We start from the raw sequence: 23,672 nt of genomic DNA, 5'->3' as shown, positions 1-23,672 counted from the left end.
CCACTGCCAGAATACATACATCTAAGGACACTACTGATAAATGTACATACTTATTCCTAGAGATATCACTCAACACCAGATTTCCAGTTCCATGGATTAGGGGGCAAGATCATAGTAAAAGCATCCTCTCATCCTTTACAAAGGAGCATGGCGGGAACTGAAGGCCACTGTGACTACAAGGAAGCTCTGCAAGATTAACCTCATATAACTATGACCTTGGCTCCAGGGGTCGTCTAAGAGTGCCTTCCCAAGAGGCCAACAGACCATACAAGGGTATAAAGGAAACTTCTGGGAACTCTCATTTTTGCACTCACTTGGATTACTGCTTTCCTATCCTTTCACGCTTTCCAGTTTCTATAATAGGACAACACTATATTTTGAGCATATGAGGCAAGTATGATAAAATAGTACATTTAAAACATTACCCTTTCCTGGTCAATATTTACCTTCATGTTCAGATTACTAAAAACATGTACCTAGAAATATGATAAAACAAAACAGATCTCTCTTTGTAGATGAAATAGCTAAAATTTTGGCCTCTTTATTGATCTTAGGTCATATATTTGACTTGAAAAAAACAACAACAAATAGTTCCAATTAAGTTACATAAACTAAATTTTTCTTCCAGATCTCTAAATGCTCTCGAAAAGCCAAGTTCCATGGTACATGGCACACAGCACATACCTGAAAGTCAGTCCCACAGAATATTTGTGTAAGCAACATAAGAAATTTTTTCTCATTACATAAACATCACCTGAGCTTATCCAATCAACACATTTGTTTAAAAATATTAATCTGTGACCAAAAGCACTATCATGTTTGTTGGGTGCCATTCTCATGTGAATCATACCCAAAAAGCCCAGAAATAAAATTAGAAAGTGGCCCAAGTGCTAAGGCTGCCCGTGGCTCTTGCTACAAAATAGTTGCCAGTCTGATTTGAATGTCTAAAAAGAATGACAGGAATTCAGGGTTCTTCTTGATTTCAAGAGAACTTCCCAGAAGGAGGTGGAGGGCCAAGAAATCCACCTGCCTGCTTGGTGGCAGCTCGTGAAGGGGCGAGGCCAAGAATCTTCTGGATGTTCTGTAGAGGAAACAATACAAATTATGTTTTAATATGAGATATAGAGAAATGTGTTGAACATAGATCTCATATAAAGAGAAGCCATATAAATAAAAAGTACTGATATGATCTAAAATAGGATGACTACCACTATGTTACTTTTTAAAAGGCCTACAACGTTATGGAGATCACATAACAGTAAAAGCCCTCTTACCTGATGGAACCTTGAGCTACTAACCAAAGAAGCTGATTTTTTTCAAGTGTAAAATCAAAAAGAAGTAATCTTTTGTTTCAACACAAAGTATACACAGTACATTCACTGGCTACTTCTTGTAGCCAAGCCTCTTCTCTGAATGGAGGTCTTATGGCTGGATTTAGTCATTATTGCATGAAGTGAAGCTGAAACTAAAATATTCAGTTTCAATTTCTTGAAAGAAGCAAGAGAATTCAGAATCTTGCAAAGTAACCTGAGTCCAGAATCCTCCTGGATTTTTAGCACTTCCCTTCATCTTTTTCAGTTGTCTCACTTAAATTTAATAGTTTGGGGGTTTTCAGAAACTCAACTTTATGAAACTAGTTCTCGTAAAAACAGCTTTTTTTTTTTTTTTTTTTTTTTTTTCCTGGTCCTACCTGCAGCATTTGGAAGTTTCCACCCAGGACGGCAACTGAAATTGCTGAAATTGCACCACAGCAGTGGCAATGCCAGATCCTTAATACACTGTGCCACAAGGGCACTCCAAACAACCATTTTTATACTCAGATTTCATCGTTACTATAACATTAAACTAAAGTAAATCATATAAATGCAACAAGAAGTAAAACCAGCACAAACAGTTGGGGATAAACAGAATTGGCTCTTGAAAGGCAATGACTCAACTGGTGGAAGCAGAGAGGTATAGGCGTCCTAAGGAGCAGTCAGGAGTGGATAGTGCGATGTGGGGAAGAATCAGTACGCCTTAAAGGGGGAAGGCAGAGGGCTTGTGAATGCAAAAAGGTTAAGGAAAGGTCAGTTAAGATTCTGCACAGCATTTGTAAGAGGTGAAAACTTTAAAGAGATCATCGAACTGTTCTCCCTCAATTCTTTCATAAAATATTTGAGAAATTATAATTAAAACTTGGAAGAGGAGGAAGGGCTGTCCAATGTTAAAGTTAAGTGAAGAGGAGAGTTAGAATTAAAACCCATGTGTTTTGATTCTTAATCTAATGAGTTCTCTTACACAGTACTTCCTCTGTAAAGTTCTTCAGAACAAACTCAGCCCCCTGGTAGGCACGTTAACTTGTATGCATTCATTCAACAGTTATTGAACACCTACTGTGTACAAAGCACTATGAAAACATCTATATTCAGGCTCCTTATGAATGATGACTGCTTGAGGTAGGTGTTTATATTTCTAGAGATTACACTCTGTCAGAATATAACAGAATATTTAAATATGAAGACAATTTTTAAATTATATTTAACATAAAAAATCATATTTAATTTTATTTAAATTTAAATTATATTTACTATAAAAAACTTTATTTGTGCAATCACTCACAATACTATGGATCATGTTTACTTTAAAAAGAAATCTGGGGAGTTCCCACTGTGACTCAGTGGGTTAAGAACTAACTAGTGGGAGTACCCTTCGTGGCTCAGCAGTTAATGATCCCAACTAGGATCCATGAGGATGTGGGTTCGATCTCTGGCCTCGCTTAGTGGGTTAAAGATCTGGCATTGCTGTGAGCTGTGGTATAGGTCACAGACGCAGCTCAGATTGCGAGTTGCTATGGCTGTGGTGTAAGCTGGCAGCTGCAGCTCTGATTTGACCCCTAGCTTGGGAACTTCCATATGCTGTGGGTAAGGATCTTAAAAGAAAAAAAAAAAAAAAAGAGAGAGAGAGAGAAAGAAATCTGGAGTTCCTGCTGGGAGGGAGGAAATCTAAAAACAAGAAAAAACAATCCTGGAGCTCCTATGGTGGTGCAGTAGAAATGAATCTGATGAGGGTTTGATCCCTGGCCCTACTCACTGGGTCAGGAATTGGTGTTGCTGTGAGCTGTGGCGTAGCTTGCCGACTTGGCGCAGATCCCATGTTGCTATGGCTGTGGCGAAGGCCAGCAGCTGTAGCTCCATTTCATCTCCTAGCCTGGGAACTTCCATATGCCACAGGTGTGGCCTTGAAAAGAAAAAAAAAGAAAAACCAATCCTTAGTAGTTCAGGTTACTTCTCCTTAGTAAAGCTGAAGAATACTTGTATTACTTTCATAATAAAAATAGCTACTCCATACTCCCTCTTGAAATCCACTGCACAAAGCAATAAGATAAACATTTTTATTTTATCAGTAAGTACTGACCAACTACAATACATCTGACATTAAGCTAGGCATGATGGGAAATCACTTTAAAGATAATATTTGAAATAAGACATTACAGAATTAGCTGCTGATAAATACATCTGCCTCGTTACATGTTTTTACCATAATACACTCTAGACAAAATATACAAGGCATCTTTGCTCAGTTTTTCTGACCAAAGGGGTCAATTAAGTGAGTCCTTATCATTTTAGAGATAAAGACCAGTATAAAAACCTCTGATGCCCTTTAAATTATAGGTATGGATTTAAAGACAAATGAAATGAAAATAGGAAATATTTTGAGAGGCAGACTTGAATGGGTAGAAAAGGCAGACTGAAAAGGTAGTCTCATTATGAACTAAAAACATATAAACAACTACTAGACACAAGCCACTGCTAGAGATGGAAAACAGCCCTAACAGCAACAACCACCACAACAACAAAAATGCTAAAACAACAGGCACTTTAGCAACCAAGGCTGAAGTTCATGGAAATCCAGGCAGTGCAATACTTTTCTTTCCCAGACACTTATGGTCAACTAATCTTCAACAAAGGAGGCAAGAATATAAAATAGGAAAAAGACAGTCTTTTCAGCAAGCGATGCTGGGAAAACTGGCAGCTGCATGTAAAACAATGAAACTGGAACACACCCTCACACTATGCACAAAAATAAACTCAAAATGGCTTAAAGACTTAAATGTAAGACAAGACACCATTAAACTCCTAGAAGAGAACAGAGGCAAAACATTCTCTGACATCAACCTTACCGATGTTTTCTCAGGTCAGTCTCCCAAGGCAACAGAAATAAAAGCAAAAATAGACCAGTGCGATGAAATCAAACTGACAAGCTTTTGCACAGCAAAGGAAACCATAAAAAAAAAAAAAAAAAAGACAACTTACAGAATGGGAGAAAATAATTTCAAACCATGCAACAGACAAGGGCCTAATCTCTAAAACACACAAACAACTTATACAACTCAACAGCAAAAAAGCCAACAACCCAATGGAAAAACGGGCAAAAGACCTGAACAGACATTTCTTCAAAGACATACAGATGGTCAACAAGCACATGAAAAAATGTTCAACTCACATCACTGACTATTAGAAAAATGCAAATCAAAACTACTATAAGGTACCACCTCACACCAGTCAGAATGGCCATCATTAATAAGTTCATAAATAATAAATGCTGGAGAGGGTGTGGAGAAAAGGGAACCCTCCTGTACTGTTGGTGGGATTGTAAAGTGGCATAACCACTATGGAAAACAGTAAGGAGGTACCTTAGAAAACTATACATAGAACTACCATATACAACCCCACAATCCCACTCTTGGGCTTATATCTGGACAAAACTTTCCTTGCAGCCGTATGTTCACTGCAGCACTATTCACAATAGCCAAGACATGGAAACAACCCAAATGTCCATCGACAGATGAATGGATGGAGAAGATGTGGTATATATACACAATGGAATACTACTCAGCCATAAAAAAACATTATGCCATTTGCAGCAACATGGATGGAAATAGAGAATCTCATACTAAGTAAGGTAAGTCGGAAAGAGAAAGACAAATACCACATGATTATCACTTATATCTAGAATCTAATATATGCCATAAATGAACCTTTCTACAGAAAAGAAAATCATGGACATGGAGAACAGACTTGTGGCTGCCAAGGGGGAGGGGGAGGAGTGGGATGGACTGGGAATTTAGGGTTAATAGACACAAACTATTGCCTTTGGAATGGATAAGCAATGAGATCCTGCTGTATAGCACTGGGAACTATATCTAGTCACTTATGATGGAGCATGATAATGTGAGAAAAAAGAATGTATATATAATATGTATGTGTGACTGGGTCAACTTGCTGTACAGTAGAAAACTGACAGAACACTGTAAGCCAGCTATAATGGAAAAAATAAAATCATTAAATACAAAATAAAAGTAAAAAAATACTTTTCTTTTTTTCCCCTTTTTTGGCTGCACCTGCGGCAAATGAAAGTTCCCATGCCGGGGATCGAATCTGAGCCACATCTGGACTAGTGTCCATGAGGATGAGGGTTCGATCCCTGGTTTCATTCAGTGGATCATGGATCCAGCATGGCCATAAGCTATGGTGTAGGTCACAGATTCGGCTCGGATGTTTGCATATGTTATCGCCTTTATATCTTTCAACACTCTTATCCAGTAAACTTGACCTGACTGCTTTCTCAGTCTCTCAATTCTCCTCCAATTTTTCAGGCCTTCTTAATTAGGAAGATTTAGTTTAGAAATATGCATTTTGCTAAAAGACAGGAGTTTTAATTATGAGGATGATATAGAAGAACACTTAACAGAGAAGTAAAATGTAAGATATAATAAGGTCTTAGAAAAATATAAAACAATTATTTTGAATTTCTGTCTAGTCCTATATAACAGGGTAACAACTGAAGAGTCAGAAGGGAAAAACAAAGGAAAAACATTTTCCCGTAATCATGCCTTCTTTTGGCAGGAAACCCAGAAAAATACCACTACAGGATTTGCGTTCCTTCCTCTCTGCAAAGGATAAGGACCGGTGATCAAGAAAAGGAAGTTGTTGGTTGCTAACTGGATATTTTGGGAAGACCCAGGTCACAGGCAATAAAATATTCTGCTAAATTTTATTCCTTAGTCATTTAGCTAAAATAACTCAGCCATGGCAGTCTTCTCTTCACTCTTCATTAGTTCCTCTAGCATCTGGCAACCAGCCTTCTTTTCCAATTGATTACAATTTCTCATCAAGTTCCCATAACATAATCTTTACTTTATTCATAATGCTGTGTGTAAAATCCAATCACCTCAAATGGCCCCATCCAATAGTCCCAGGATTTTCACACTATATCAAAATAGGCTGTTTAGGAGAATAACACAGAGATTAAATATTTAATGATAGTACAATATTGGTATAGCTGAAATAGTACTGGGTTAGCAGTCAGAAGACTTGTTTTCCAGTACTAGCAAACTAGGCAAAGAAAACAATAAGCACTATCTTTTTACTTTACCAAATCTCAATTTTCCTTACATTTAAAAGAAGAGGGTTCGCCAGATGAATTGTTTTCAGATCCTTTAGCCACAGAATTCTCTCTTCAAACAAAATCTCATGTAAAAATCCAACACAGAAAATAGATAAAATAGTGTTGGGAATCTGAAGCCCCCTGCTGGGTCCTTCAAACTTCCTCAGCAAGCACATTCAAGGAGCCACAGTCCTGTGTGGCTGTGGCTCTAACATCCTAGAACGTGTCTATGTTTTAACAAATTATATTGCAGACTTCAACACATATTCTTGCATAGTGGAAATCAAAATTCTGAAAAGAAGATGAGCACATCAAATCTGCACCTGAGTAACCCCATTTCCTTTGTAAAGCTAAATGAATTTTTCAGTCCTGGGTTGTCCAAAGGCCTCTTTTGTAATTAAGGTCTCTTTTGAAGGGATTAGGGAATCAAGTGACGTTTTCATTCAGTCAAGAAAAATGTTCTGAATTTTAGTTTTGTGTATGAAGACAAAAATTTTTTATACTTATAAATCTCACAATGGATAGTAGAACCCAGATGACACTGTGAGGGGTATCCAAAACTCAGAATGAAACCGTAGCCTTATTGGTTTGAAGAACCAAACGACAGGATTTAGGTCAACTACAACACCTGAAAATCAAGGGGAAAAAATTTCTGGAAAATAGAGAGCTACCACTGGGTAGTTTAAAATTCTACATCTAAACTCCACCCATATCCCTGGCTGACTCTTAAACCATTCATGCATGAGACTTGCCTTCAGACAGCCGAGCTAAAACTAAAATAAGTGAGATTTCAGGTGTTGCATACCACAAAGAAGAAAGACTTTGGAGTCTGAATGCCAACTTAATTGCACACTTAAACAAACAAAAAAATTCCCACTTATTAAAATAACAGAATCTATAATCTCTACAGCCTATCATTCACAATGCCCAAGATATAATCCAAGACATACCAAGGAAAATACTAAAGGGAATAGGCAACAGATACAGTTCAACCTTGAGATGATCCAAACATTAGAATCAGTTCAAAGAATTTGTAAAGCAGCTAAGTAACTATGCTTAAGGATATAAAAAAATATATATATGTTTCATAATAAATGAACAAATAGGAAATCTCAGCAGGGAAAGAGAAAAGCCAAAATGAACCAAATGGAAATTCTGGAGCTAAAAAATACTACAGTCAAAAATTTTAAATCACTGGATGAGTTAAGATGATGAAACAGGTGAAAGAGGAATCAGTGAACTTGAAAACAAATTACTAGAAATTATCCTATCTAAAGAACACAGAGAAAAAGACTTTAAAAAACTGAACACTCAGGAGTTCCCGATGTGGCTCAGCACTTATGAACCTGACTAGTATCCACGAAGATGTGGGTTCAATCCCTGGCCTTGCTCAGTGGGTTAAGGATCTGGCATAGCCATAAACTGTGGTGTAGGTTCCAGATAAGGCTTGGATTTGGCGAGGCTGTGGCACTATGCCTGTGGCAAAAGTCAGCAGCTACAACTCCAATTCGACACCTAGCCTGGGAACTTCCATACACCACAACTGCAGCCCTAAAAAGACAAAAATAAATAAATAAATAAATAAAATTTAAAAATTGAACACTCAGTGTCCTATTGGACAATACCAATAAGACTATTGGTCTTACATATATGTAAATGGAATCTTTAGAAGAAAGGATGGGGCAGAAAAAAATATATTTGAAGAAATAATTGCTGAAATTTTCTCAGATTTTATAAAAACAATAAGCTCCAGCAGGATAATTTTTAAAAAATATCCTAGGCACATCATACTCAAATTGCTAAAAACCAAACTTAAAGAAAAAAAACATCTGAAAGCAACCAGAGAAAAGTGACACATTATCTACAGGGATTCAAAGATATGAAGGACTTCTCATCAGAAACAATGAAAACAGTGGAAAGAAGATGATGATGATAGTGGAAAGGCATTTTAAAATGCTTAAAGGATTAAAAAAAAAGAGTCAACCTAGAATTCTATATCCCATGAAAATAACCTTCAAAAATAAATATAAAATATTTTTTGCTAAACGAAGATTAAGAGAATGTGCCACTAACAGACTTGCACTATAAGAAACACATGGAAAGAAGCAGAGTAATCACTTAACACTATACTGTGAGGCACAGACTGTCATTAAGCAGTAACATGCTTCATCTCCTGTTACATTCCACCAACAATTCTCAACTCAGTGGTCTCTATATTCATCCCACACTTTCAAGCCTCTATGACTTTTCTCATTCTACGCTAATATTCTGATACGACTGGAAATCCCCATTCATCCTTCAAGATACAAATTAAATGGTCCCCTTATATAAAATCTTAGTTTCGAAGAACTAATTCTTGAAGCCATTTTACTTTTACAGCACATTCCCCCAATCCCCACCACCCCGCCCCACACCATTTTGTGCAAGCACATATACACAAAGGGCATCAATCACACTCTACTATTACTTAATGGGTCTGTCTTCCCACATAAACTGTGAGTTCCATAAGCGTATAGAGGAAATCACTTTTTTTGTTCTTACATTCTTAGAATTAAAGAAAAATTCCTGGCATAGTATGAGGACTTGAATCAATCTCCAGCAAGGACAGGAATATTCTTAATAAAGCCTTGAACTCACGCACTGAAATAATTCAAGGGGATCAGATTATACTCATGCCTGAATAACCTGTTCTTCTCAGTAGTTTTATCACTTTCTGAATCATGCATTCTCCGATTTGAAGTTAAATACTACAAATGAAAATACCTTACTTACAGATGAGCTATGCTGAAATTAAGTTCTAATCCTTAAATAATGTAACATAAATTAATAATGAGATGCAGGAGATGGCAGGCATCTATCTGGACCTTCTATCATTTTGATCACTTTAAGATATCCTGACATGACATAATTAGAACCTGTTTTTACAGATATATAAGCCATACCAAAATTCCTTTTCCTGGGAAAGCCAAAAGGATGAGAAAAAAAATAAAATTTACTTATTTTTATCACATACGTCTGCTGAAGGAGACATTGACAAATTCTCATCGACTTCTTCAAGTTATAGTCATTACATCCATAAAGTTATATATCAAGATGCAGACGACAGGAGTTCTCGCTTTTGTTGCAGTGGGCTAAGGATCTGGTATTGCTGTAGCTGTGGCATAGGTAGAAGCTATGGCTTGAATTAGATCCCTGGCCCGGGAATTTCCATATGCTGCAGATGTAGCCAAAAAAAAAAGTTGCGGATAACAAAAGAAAAAAAAGGTAAGAAACTCTTCCACTTTTCTCAGAACCATTAATCCTTTTTGCTTTCAAAGCAAAGAGAATTCTGTGCAAAGCTTTTACTATCACATAAATTTATAAGAATAGACCAGTTTTCCCTTAGTTATTTACCAGATTAGTTTGCTTGTATTTGCTCTAAGATTTAGAGCACTTTCTATAGAGAAGACGACTATTTATTCAATCACTACTGACTCACAATAAGAAAAGGAAAAGATAAAAAAGCATGTCTCTTAATTTTAGGAGTTAAGAAAATTTCCTTTTGTTCTTAAATTCCACCACTACCCCGGACTAACTTAACACCTCTGAAAAAAGCTGGCAGACCTACCATTTCCGTTGCTACAAATTCACACAAAGGAAATAGTGATGTGAAGGTCAAGGCAGCTAATCACTGATCACTACATATTAAGGAAGTAAACAAAAGGAGAAAGATAAAATGAGGAAAGGTAATTAGATTTATTTTCAGTTAATATGACATATCGCCATGTTTCAACCTGTGGGGGGAAAAAAACCATCTTGGGCTAAGAAAAAAATACTCATTTTAAAAATACCCCAAGGGTGGGGATAGGCGCTAATTGGTTAAAAAAAAAAAAGTATCTCCTTAAGAACAACGGTTAACTTCCTATACCACTGTCATCTGATTATCATAATGCGGTGAGTTTGTACACTAAACCCCTTTTCACCTTTGTGAAAACTGAGACTCTGAGAGGTTATAATTTCCCCAAAGACACTCAGCCAGTAAGTGGCAATAAGAATCAAACTTTGGCGTTTTACCTCCAAATACTGTATTTCCTCAACAGTATAATGCATTCCTCCTTGCTCTCTACCATTTTAAAGATTCTGAAGTAGGAATGTGTCTTAAAATTTAGTATATGATCAGCATAGTTTCTGCTTCTCCTTGAAAAATAAGTTCTCTTATAGACAGGGGCAAAAATACCTTAATTCAGTCTAATATTATACCTCCATCTTATGTTATGATAGTCACATGACAATGATAAAGTTAGAAGTTGTTCTTAAAGTGATACTTTTAAAATCTATATCTATTTATTTATCTATTTATCTATTTAGCATGTGTGTGCTTGGGTTACTGTCATGATGTCATGAAGGGACTAGAGCTAGCTGATTTAATTACACTATACCATTTAGTGAAAGAAGTGGATTCTGGTTAATACCATAGAGATGTTATTAACTTACACTTGCAAATGTAGTCATAATCTTTCACAGATAAAAGATATTAAAAATATAAATTCTGGGGAGCTCCGGTTGTGGCTCAGCAGCTTAAGAATCCGACTAGTATCCATGAAGAGGCAGGTTCGATCCCTGGCCTTGCTCACTGGGTTAAGGATCCGATGTGGCCTCAAGCTGCGGCATAGGTCACAGATGCGGCTTGGATCTGGCACTGCTATGGCTCTGGTGTAGGCCAGCAGCTGCAGCTCCGATTTGACCCCTAGCATGGAAACCCATATGCCGTGAGTGACGCCCTAAAAAAAAAAAAAAAGAAAAAGAAAAAAGAAAAGAAAAGAAAAAAATAAATTCTGGAAAGCTTGTGATAAAAATATCTACTCCAGCAATTAAACTGACACTTTAAAGATATTAATAAAATGTTTCTCACTCTCCTAGATGCTATATTCTAATTTACTGTGTGAAGCCTTCCCCATTAAAACAAGCAAAACCAGGAGTTCCCTGGTGGCCTAGTGGTTAAATGATCCAGCCATGTCACTGCTGTGGCATGGGTTCAGTCCCTGGCCCAGGAATTTCTGCATGCTGGGGGCACGGCAAAAAAGGAAAAAAAAAAAAAAAAAAAAAAAAAAAAAGGAAGCAAAGCCACTCCACCATTGCTGGAGGTGAATAAAATACACTTTGTTCTTACACATTTAGCATAAACATTAACCCTGATTAAATGAAATTATGGTTTTCACTCACTGAAACAAAAGCATGAGAAATCACTTGTATTCTTTTGAAAATGATCTCAAGCTGGTGGTGAACTGAAGCTTTAAGATTAACAGTATTGGGTAAAATAGTGAGTAGCTATGTAAACATTATGTTGATTCCTCAAAAAATTAAACATAGAATTACGGTATGTCCCAGCAATTCTACTGGTAGGTATCTATGCAAAAATAAGTGAAAACAGGAACTCAGACATTTATACAACCATGCCCACAGCATCATTACTCATAATAGCCAAAAAAGAAGAAGCAGTCCGATTGTCCTTTGACAAACGAATAAACAAAATGTCGCAGATACATACAGTGGAATATCTATTCGCCCTTAAAAAAGAAAGGAAATTCTGACACATGCTACATGGATGAGCCTTGAAAACATGCCGGTCACAAAAGAAAGTAAGTATGAGTCTACTTACACGAGGTCAAATTCACAAAGGAAGAATGTAGTATGGTAGCTGCCAGGGACTGAGGGGAGGGGGAAAAGATCTAGCGTTCAGTGGCCACAAATTTTCAGTTTGGGAAGATGAAAAAGTTCTATAGATGGACAGTGGTGATGGTTGTACAACAATATACAGTATACTTAATATCACAGAATTGTACAGTTAAAGATGGTTAAACAGTATATTTTATGTTATGTCTACCTTACCACAATAAACACAAAAGACTAAAAGCACTAGATTACTGAACACAGGAAACCAGAAAGTAGCTTCAGAGTATAACAAACGATTGCTTTGAGGATTCCTCAGGAAAACTACCATGGGCAGTTGGACTGACAAGTTTAAACCCTGAGATTAGTCATGACACATGTTTTGAGCTACTCTTCCATATTCCTTTACTCCAGGGGTTCAGATGACTCTGCCCACCTTATGACACCCATGCATTCCAAAAGACCTAATCATACAAGATGTGAAAAAAGTAGGAGTGACCCCAACCAAACACTTGCGCTGAGATCTGAACAGACTTTAAAATTTCAAAGAGCAATTCATACAGGCCCTCCAGAGAAAATACTAATATCAGGCTTCTGACAGGGGTTCACTGTTTTCAAAAACACACCAATTCTATTAAGAATAATCATTTACCCCAGTGTATTCTTTTGACCCTCTAGCTTCTTGGTCTTTGGGAAAAAAAAAAGGTAGGCAACCCATGATCTCAAATGAATCCATGTTTTCATGTTTTCCCTCATAAAAATCACATTATAGTTGGCAAAGTAAAAGATAGCAAAGAAAGAATAAATAAGGTACACCAGTATCAACTGCAAATGGATCAACCCATGACTTAAATGTAAGGAATGAAACCTTCTTTACTAAAAGAAAACAAGGATGAATTTCTTTGTAATTTTGGAGTACTAAAGAACTTTCTAACCATGAACCAAAATCCAAAAAACAAAAGAGACTAATAAACCAAAAAAGAAAAAAAAAAATTCTAAAAACTTTGCATGGCAAAAACTACACTAAGAAAAACTGAAACAAAAATGATGATTTGCAAAAATTATTTGTAACTTGTATCACACAAAGGGGCTAATCTCCTTCAAATCTAATTAATTAATAAAAATACCAAGAACCTAATAGCAAAATAGGCAAAAAACATAGTGTCTCACCCACCAAATAAAGAAAAAACTACATGAACAGCTCTTAGACAGTAGAGATGCTCAATCCAAATACAAATTAAAACTATAACAAGATAGCAATTCTTATCTATTAGATTGGTAAAACTCCTAAAGTTTGACCATTTCTACAAGATCTTAGGGGAAACATGAATTTTCATACCTTGCTCTAGGGAGTAAAAAATGGTATGCTCAATTGGCCAAGTTTATAAGTTTATATTTAAGTGCAGTATCTACTGTTTGTTTCACATGTGCCTTCTTGGTGTAAACTTTCAAGTATATACAGGCAATTGAGAACCCTTAAAAGAGTTGGAGAGGAAAGCAAAAGATGAAAATTACAAGTAGACAAAAAATCTTATAAGGCAGAATATGACCAATCACTATTCAAATTTACAACCCAAAACCAAAAAAAAACAATTCATTATGTTCTCTCAAAATTACGTTATGCTTCAGTGTATAGCTGGAAACCAAATGGCCTGTTTCTCTGCCTAAGAATGGCCTCATTGAGGGATTCATACTGCATTCTATAATCTGAAAGCCTCAATTTATGATGGCTGATTTCACAGGCATGTAGAGTTAACTACCATGTAACCTAAGATCCTAAAAGTAAATAAAACAACAAATTAAAATAAAGCATGGAAAGAGCAAGAGCAAGCAAGCATTTTAATGCAAAAAAAGAAACACACATTCCATAGTAATATTTCAAAAGCTAAAGTTATTTCAGATTGGATACAAATTCATAATTATCCAGTATACAAACTAACAAACAGTGGAAAACAGTACAGAAACTCTTTGCACCTAATTATAAAAGGAGGCCATTTCAGTGATTTTTTCCCCAAGATTTTTATTATCTCAGGATACTTATACTATAGCCCTATATACTTTTCTCTTATTCAATGTATAGAACTGGATAAGTGGAAATTAAAAATATGAGCATACATACTCCATGGCTGTAAACAAACACATTGAATTCTTCTGTGTTTTTGTGCTGCCCCTTCCCTCTCCCCTTTTTTGTATTCAATAAGCAATTATGTCGTTAAGCTCTACCAGTCTAGTATCTGTAGATATTCCTACTTTTAACTTTGTAGCACATTTTATACCCTCTGGTTCTCAGAAGTTAGCATGGCTGGTCTACTGGTTTCATAAATAAGGTGTTACTGGAACACAGCCACACTCATTCACATACATATTGTCCAGGACTGTTTTCACGCCATACCGGCAGAGTTTGTAGCAGTCTCTGCCTGAACCTTCAGGGATTTGCAGACTGTGGCTGGCCTGCTGCCTGTTTTCTGTACATAAAGTTTTATTGGAACACAGCCACACTCATGCATTTACATATTGTCTAAGGCTGTTTTCATACTATAATGGCAGAGTTGAGTAGTTGTGACAGCCACAATATGGTCTGAAAAGTAAATGTAAAAATATTTTATCATCTAGACACTTAGAGAAAAAGTTTGCTGATCACTGTATGACCATGGCAAACCTGATATAATTCATTGATACACATACACGTCACCAGATTTTTTTTGGTCTTTTTAGGGCTGCACCCTCGGCATATGGAGGGTCCCAGCTTAGGGGCTGCAGCTGCTGGCCTACACCACAACCACAGCAATGCGGGATCCAGGTTGCTTCTGTGACCTACACCACAGCTCATGGTAACGCCAGGTCCTTAACCCACTAAGCGAGGCCAGGGATTGAACCTGTGTCCTCATGGTTACCAGTCAGATTCGTTTCTGCTGAGCCACCACAGGAACTCCTTTTTTTTTTTTTTTTTTTTTTTGCTTCATCAGATTTTTTGAAAGGAGTTTAAAGATCAGCTTGATGAACTTTCTCAATAATCATTTGTAACATTTATTTCATTAAAAAAAAAAGTTTGATAGCCAAAAAGCACATGCAAAGATGTGCTTTCACTAATTATTAGTGAAATACGAATCAAAACTACAATGAGGTATCAAAACCTCACACCAGTCAGAATGGCCATCATGAAAAAGTCCACAAACAATAAATGTTGGGGAGGGTATGGAGAAAAGGGAATTCTCCTATACTGTTGGTGGGATTTTTTTTTTTTTTTTCTTTTTTAAAAAAGGCTTGCACCTGTGGCATATGGAAGTTCCCAGGCTAGGGGTCGAGTTGGAGCTACAGCTGCCAGCTGCACCACAGCTGGGATCCTTAACCCAATGAGTGAAGCCAGGGATCGAACCTGCATCCTCATAGTGGCCACTGAGCCAAAACAGGAACTCCTTTCAAAAACAATTTTTTTTTTGGCTTGGTGGGAATGTAATTTTGTGTAGTACTATAGAGAACAGTATGGAGGTTCTTTAAAAAACTAAGTGTAGGAGTTCCCTTGTGGCTCAGCAGGTTAAGAATCTGGCATTGTTACTACTGTGGCTCTGGTTACAGCTGTGGTATGGGTTTGAGCCCTGGCCTAGGAACTTCCACATGCTGTGGGTGCAGCCAAAAAAACCAAAAACCCAAAAACCCACTAAATAGAGAACTAACATATGATCCCACTCCTGGGTATATATCCAAGGAAAACTGTAATTTGAAAAGATACACGTATGCTGATGTTCACTGCAACACTATTTACAGTAGCCAAGACATGGAAGCAAATGTCCATCAACAGAAGAATGGGTACAGAAGTTGTGGTACATAGATATAATGTAATATTACTCAGCCATAAAAAAGAATGAAATATTTTATCTTCAGCAACACAGATGGCCCTGAGAGATTAGCATACTAAGTGCTAATCTTAGTATGAGCATACTAAATCAAAGATAAATATCATATGATATCACTTACATGTAGAATCTAATAAAAATGATACAAAAAGAACTTATTTATAAAACAGAAACAAACTCACAAATTTCAAAATCAAACTTGTGGTCACCAAAGTGGAAACTGTGGAGGGGAGGGATAAATTAGGAAGATGGGATTAACACATACATACTACTGTATATAAAATAGATAACTAACAAGGACCTACTATATAGCACAGGGAAATCTACTTAACTATATGGGAAAAAAGAAATGGCTATGTGTATAACTGACTTTGCTGTATACCTGAAACTAATACAACATTGTAAGTCAACTATACTGAATGAAATTTTTTTTAAATCCGATGTTAATGTAATTTTTGGAAAAGGATTTTTATTTTATCTATTTATTTATTTTTTGCTTTTTAGGGCCACACTGGCAGCATATGGATGTTTTCAGGCTAGGAGTCGAATCAGAGCTACAGCTGCTGGACTATACACCACAGCCACAGCAATGCAGGATCCTTAACCCACTGAGCAAGGCCAGGGATCGAACCTGTAACCTCATGGTTCCTAGTCAGATTTGTTTCTGCTGCGCCACAATGGGAATTCCCTAGGCTAAAATTTCTCTGTAAGCATATCTGTGCTTCATCTCACATGTTGAGATATATATAATTCTTTTATTCACATTGAGTTTAATACATTTTCTAATTTTTACTGGAATTCACTTTATGAAGCATATTTCTCTATTTAGAAATTTGTTTCTTAATTTCCAAACATCTGGGGATTTTCAGGTATTTGTTTTATCTGCTTTATAGATTAATTCCATTCTGATTTGGGAACTAGCTGAATACTGTTTGAATCCTATGACATGTTAAGATGGTTTCATTGCTAGTAATGATCAATTTTGCTAAGTACTTCATGGTTACTTGTAAAAAAAAACATTTATTTTGCAATTATTAGGTTTTGCTAGTTTTATATGTTAAGGTCTTCTATATCTTCTACATGTTGTTCAGGTCTTCTATATCTTCTATATGTCTAGTACCTTTTTAATCTGTTTGTTCTATCAATTACTAAAAGATGTTTATTAAAGTCTCAATATTAAAAAAAAAAAAAAAACTTACAGGAGTTCCCTTCGTGGCGCAGTGGTTAATGAATCCGACTAGGAACCATGAGGTTGCGGTTCGGTCCCTGCCCTTGCTCAATGGGTTAACGATCCGACGTTGCCATGAGCTGTAGTGTAGGTTGCAGACGCAGCTCGGATCCCGCGTTGCTGTGGCTCTGGCGTAGGCTGATTTGACCCCTAGCCTGGGAACCTCCATATGCGGCAGGAGCGGCCCAAAGAAATAGCAAAAAGACAAACAAAAAAAAAAAAAAAAAAAAAAAACTTACAGTTTCAGATGTTGATTTTGGTGATTTCTAGGTAACAATGAACAGGCAGCAGCGCAAATGGTACATCTAAAATCACTATTGTGAGCCATTACAAATAAAGTAGTAACATCTGTATGTAATTAAAATAGAATTCCTCTCTGTTAAAGTAGAATGTACATATCATTGTAGTTCATCAACATTTTTTTTCTAGCTATAATTTTAATATTTCATATTCAATCAAGTTTAAGACAAATGTTCTAGTTATCGATGGACCTCTGTTAAACCAACAAAGAGATCTGTGTTGTCACTGTCTTGGCTTTCACCTGTGGATAAGCAAAAATGCTAAAGCATTTCAAAAAATGTAGTATACACCTCAGCTATACAAGAATACAACTTCCTGGTGGACATACACACTCAGCTGCCCCACAAGCACCTGAAACAGCAAGTCTTCTAACCAACCTACTCTTCTTTCCTCTATTCCCACCCTGCATTTGGTCACCAAAGTCATAATGTAGAAACCACCTTAGTGTCTCCTTTCTCTCTTGCATTAAATCAATCACTAAGATCTGCTGATTTACCCCTATGCATTTCTCAACTTTGTCCCCTCCTTTGCATCCCTTTCCTCACTGAAATAGTTTAGACCATGTTGGCTTTTAGCTAGACTATAGTAATAGTCTCTGGTACTTCTGCATCTGGTCATGTCCCTCTCACATCTATCCTACAAAATGCAGTAAGTGTCAGAAAGTGATCCCAGGAAGCCCTTCAAACTTAGTTATATTTATATGCAAAAGAAGAAGGTGGGAGGCATCCAGATAGAAGGAAGGCATTCACAGAAAGTCTAAGTCTGGTGAGTGGAACACGGAACCTGTTAGGCAAGTCAGAATGGCTAGAGTGTTGCATGAGGTAAGAGATGAGGCAGGGAAAGATTAACTGGTAAGATCATAAAGATCTTTGTGAGCTTCAAACTATGATTCCATTTCCTATTGATTCCAACGTGCCAGACCAACCAAAAAAACCTGCTGCTATACACAACGTTCAGAAGGAGAGGAGTTCCCGTTGTGGCACAGCGGAAATGAATCTGACTACGAACCATGAGGTTGCAGGTTCGATCCCTGGCCTTGCTCAGTGGGTTAGGGATCCCACGTTGCTGTGGCTGTGGTGTAGGCTGGCAGCTGCAGCTCCGATGTGACTGACCCCTATCCTAGAAACCATACGCAGCAGGCGCGGCCCTAAAAAGCAAATTTAAAAAAATAAAATAAAAAAAGGAGAAAAACAACTCTGAAGGTCTCATTTATGTAACAAACATTGAAATGATCAACACATTCATATTTATTGCATGTGTCAGCCTCCCAACTACAATGCCTGCTGAATGGCAGTACGCTCAAAACCTGAATCAAGCTCTGAAATATCAATGGTTCTTGAGCCAGAGACTTTAATTAACCTCTTTTACTTTTAAAAATCCAATCTCAATGCACAACATGGATGCAACTAGAGATTCTCATACTAAGTGAATTAAGTCAGAGAGAGAAAGACAAATGCCACATGATATCACTTATAAGTGTAATCTAAAATATGGTACAAATGCACCTATCTACAGAATAAAAAAAGACACACACATGGAGAACAGACTTGTGACTGCCAGGGCCAGGGTGGGGAGTGGAATGGACTGGGAGTTTGAGATTAGCAGATGAAAACTATTACATTTAGAATAGATAAACAAGGTTCTCCTGTATAGCACAGGACTATATCCAATCTCTTGGGACAGACCATGATGGAAAAGAATATTTAAAAAAGAATGTATATATATGTATGACCAAGTCACTTTGCTGTACAGCAGAAATTGGCACAACATTGTAAATCAACTATATTTTAATTAAAAAAAAAATCCCATCTTAAAAATCACTTCATTCTTTCAAAGTTTCTGCCTGAATCATCCCCCACTAATTAAATGCCATGCCTCTCTTCTAGGCTCTCAAAACCCTATACCACTCTTTCTTTTTCACTATCAGCATTTGATCATGTTGCTCGAATGTAAATTCTACAACTAGACTTCATCTCAACAGTGAATAACTTAATTAAAAAAAAAAAACAGTGAATAACTTAAAGTCACCAAATTATTCTGTTGACTTGTATTCCTGAAGTGCCAAAAGGAGCTAGTGTATAATAAATAAAGAAATGAGTGAGAAGACAAACCCCACTCTTTACTTTTCTACCTTTAAATAGCTGCAATAAAGAACAAACTTGGAGCTCCTGTCCTGGCGGAGTGGAAACAAATCTGACTAGGAACCATGAGGATGTGGGTTTGATCCCTGGCCTCGCTCAGTGAGTTAAGGATCCAGTGTTGCCATGAGCTGTGGTGTGGGTCCCAGACGTGGCTCGGATCTGGCGTTGCTGTGGCTCTGGTGTAGGCTGGTAGCTACAGCTCCAATTAGACTCTTAGCCTGGGAACATCCACATGCCATAGGTGTGGCCCTAAAAGGAGAAAAAGACAAAAAACAAAACAAACCGAGAACTTTAAAAATGGGATGTGGAAACAGTGTTTGATTTTATGGCTACTCCCCATTCCTTCGGATGAGTAATTTAAACCAACACACATTTAAAGCAGCCTTAGATAATACACTGGAATTCTAAATTTTTTAATTTTTTTTTTTTTTTTTGCTTTTTAGGGCAACACCTGCGGTGGCATATGGATGTTTCCAGGCTAGGGATCCAATCAGAGCTGCAGCTGCCAGCCTACACCACAGCCATGCCAGATCTGAGCCACATCTGGAACCTACACCACAGCTCATGGCAATGCCAGATCCTTAACCCGATGAGTGAGGCCAGGGATTGAACCCGTGTCCTCAGGATACTAGTTGGCTTTGTTACCACTAAGCCATGATGGGAACTCCAATATACTGAAATTCTAAATCAAGTAACTGAAAGATCTCAGTAGCAAGAGGTAGATTCTTTCAGTATTACAGAAGTAGACTAATTTACAGCATGACAGCAAGGAAGGATATACATCTTAAATAGTGGATGTGGTCACTCACCTGTCGAATTGACATGGTACAGAGAATATACAGGAAGATGAAGGAACAGTCTGTGGTGTCATCTCCCAGCAGATTTCTATGAGACAGTCCTTGGATGTAGGAAAGGGGGGTGAAAGGGAGCTTTGCCACCACTCTACCATCAAATCTAAAAAGGAAAAAACAAAGAACAGTTATTTTTGGAAGACTGACAAGCTTCTTAGTTTCAGAGAAGAATCTGGGACAGAAATAGAACTTTAAGTCCCTTGATCTCTAAAAAACAAAGAAAGGGTGACATTCTAAAAAGAGACTTGCAGTACAAGGATATAAAGAAGGGCCTAGATTTTTTTCCAATCAACCTTTTTCTAAACTAATGGTTCTTAAATTTTTTCAGGATCCCTTAACACTGAAAAATTATTATGGGCCATAAAATGGTTTTGTCTAGAGATTACATCAATATTTATTGTTTTATAAATTAAAAACTGAGAAATGTTAAAATATTTACCAAATCACTTAAAAGGTAGCAATTTTCATTATATGTTAACACAAGTATTTTTATAGAAAATAACTATATTGTGGTTGTAAAGAGCTTCTTATACAGCTGAACTCCAAAGAATATAGGACAGAATGAATTTGACATGTTCTCTATATATGCATGACTGTCCACTTACTACTAGCATATATTTACATAGGAAAGAGCTCAATCACAAAATGTCATTACTTGGATATGACAAAAATACTTTAAAATCTGCTTGAAGTAATCTTTCCCTTCTACTAACCTTACAAAGCAAAACAAAAATAATAACTTTTCCAGGAAGAAATATTCTCATTTGCTCACAAGAAGTATGATACACAGTTGTTCCAATATTTTCTTGTTATATGCTATAAACAGTATGCTTTCTAGGTATGCTACTCTACTATCCTCTGTTGGAGTTAAATTGTGAAAAGAGGGCTGGAATAAATAGAGCCCAAAATGTTTACCTCTCCTATTGCTAACATATACACCCAACAAATTTATCGTAGATTGTCTTCATGCTCCTTGCTATTTTAAATTTGAAACTGTAACCAAAAAGAAAGCCTTCTACAACTAATAAATAAATCCAGTAAAGTTTCAGGATAGAAATCAACATTCCTATATACCAACAATGAATGACCTGAAAAAAAAAAAATCCCATTTACAATGGAATCAAAAACAATAATATACTTAGGGATAAACTTAATCAAGGAAGCAAAAAAGATATTATATATACCCTCAGAAGTATAAGACACTGATAAAGAAACTGAAGAAAACACAAAATATATGGAAAGATATCCATGGTCAAGGTTGGAAGAATTAATATTGCTAAAATGTCCATACTGTCCAAAGCCATCTATAGATTCAATACAGTCTCCATCAAAACTCTACTTTTCACAAAGATAGAAAAAAACCAATACTAAAACTAATATGGAATAACAAAAGATCCTAAATAAAGCAATCCTGAGAAAGAACAAAGCTAGAGGCACCAAAGGTCCTGATTTCAAACTATATCACAAAACTACAGTAATCAAACCAATATGGTACTGACATAAAAGCAGACATGTAGACCAATGGAATAGAATGGAAAGCCCAGAAGTAAACCCACACATATACAGTCAAATAATATTTGACAAGGAAGCCCAGAATACTCAATGGGGAAAAGGATAGCTTCTTCAATAAATGGTGCAGGAAAACTGGATATTCACATGCAGAAGAACGATACTAGACCCCTATCATATACCACTCATAAAAATTAACTCAAAATGGATTAAGGACTTAAAAAGGATACCAAAAGTACAAGCAAAAAAAGAAAAAAAAAAAGTCAATAAATGTGACTCATCAAATGAAAAAGATTCTGGGGAGTTCCCATTTTGGCTCAGCAGGTCATGAACCTGACAAGAAACCATGAAGATGCGGGTTTGATCTCTGGCCTCAGTCAGTGGGTTAAGGATCCAGCACTGCTGTGAACTGTGGTGTAGGTCACAGATGCAGCTCAGATCTGGCATTGCTGGGGCTGTGGCACAGGCCAGCAGATGCAGCTCCGATTCAACCCGTAGCCTGGGAACTTCCATATGCTGCAGGTGTAGCCCTAAAAAACAAAAAAATAAAAAAAAATTTTAAAAGCAGGCTTCTGCACAGCAAAAGAAATAGCAAAATGAAAAGGCAAACTATGGCATGGGAGAAAATATTTGCAAACTATATATCTAATAAGGGGTTAATATACAAAACATACACAGGATTCATACAACTGAACAGCAAATAATAATAACATGGTTATTATTAGCAGTGGTTAACGAGTCTGTCTAGGATCCATGAGGTTGTGCGTTCGATCCCTGGCCTTGCTGAGTGGGTTAAGGATCCGGCATTGCTGTGAGCTGTGGGGTGTAGATTGCAGACGTGGCTCAGATCCCTCATTGCTGTGGCTCTGACGTAGGTTGGCAGCTACAGCTCCAATTAGACCCCTAGCCTGGGAACCTCCATATGCCACGGATGTGGCCCTAGAAAAGACAAAACAAACAACACAACAACAACAACATTAATAATAATAACAACAATAATAATCCAATTAAAAAGTGGGCAAGGGATCTAAATATACATTTTTCCAAATAAGACAGACAAATGGCCAAGAAGTACATGAAAAGGTAGTCAACATCACTAACCATACGGAAATGTAAAGCAAAACCTCACACCTGTTGGAATGACTATTATCAAAAGGACAAGAGACAACAAATGCCAGCAAGGATGTAGAGAAAAGAGAACCCTTGTGTACCTCTGGTGGGAATGTAAATTGGTATAGTAACTATGGAAAACAGTATGGATGTATCTCAAAAGATTAAAAACAGAACCACCATGTGACCCAGAAATCCCATGTCTAGGTACTTATCCAAAGGAACTGAAATAAACTACTATCTCAAAGAGTTCTGTACTTCTCTATCACCACAGTATTGTTCATAATAGCCAAGATATGGAAATAACCTAAGCATCCACCAACAGCTGAATGGATAAAGAAAATGTAATACATATATTGTACATAAACGACGGAATATTTTTCAGAAATAAAAAAAGGAAATCTCGCCATTTGTGACAATATGGATGAAACTTGAGGGCACTATGTTAAGTGAAACAAGTCTGACAGAGAAGGACAAATACTGTACAATATTACTTAAATGTGTAATCTGAAAAAGCTGAACTCAGGGAGTTCCCACTGTGGCTCAGCAATAACAAATCTGACTAGTACCCATGAGGATGTGGGTTCAATCCCTAGCCTCGCTC

The 23,672-nt window shown here is 36.9% G+C and overlaps 1 protein-coding gene across 1 annotated transcript in view; it reads right to left on the bottom strand.

Annotated features, from left to right (window-relative positions):
• TMCO1 (transmembrane and coiled-coil domains 1) overlaps nt 926-23,672 on the bottom strand; it is a 49,228-nt gene continuing 26,481 nt past the window's right edge. The window contains exons 6-7 of the mRNA NM_001167585.1: nt 20,408-20,552; nt 926-1,081 (exon numbers count right to left, since the gene is read on the bottom strand). Coding sequence (NP_001161057.1) covers nt 983-1,081; nt 20,408-20,552 — 244 coding nt within the window. The 3' untranslated portion in view covers nt 926-982. The remainder of the gene's footprint in view (nt 1,082-20,407; nt 20,553-23,672) is intronic.

Source organism: Sus scrofa, chromosome 4 (genome assembly GCF_000003025.6).
Source record: "Sus scrofa isolate TJ Tabasco breed Duroc chromosome 4, Sscrofa11.1, whole genome shotgun sequence".
Taxonomy (NCBI): Eukaryota; Metazoa; Chordata; class Mammalia; order Artiodactyla; family Suidae; genus Sus; species Sus scrofa.
Note: the sequence above shows the minus strand (reverse complement) of the source record. Positions and strands in the feature narration are given on the sequence as shown.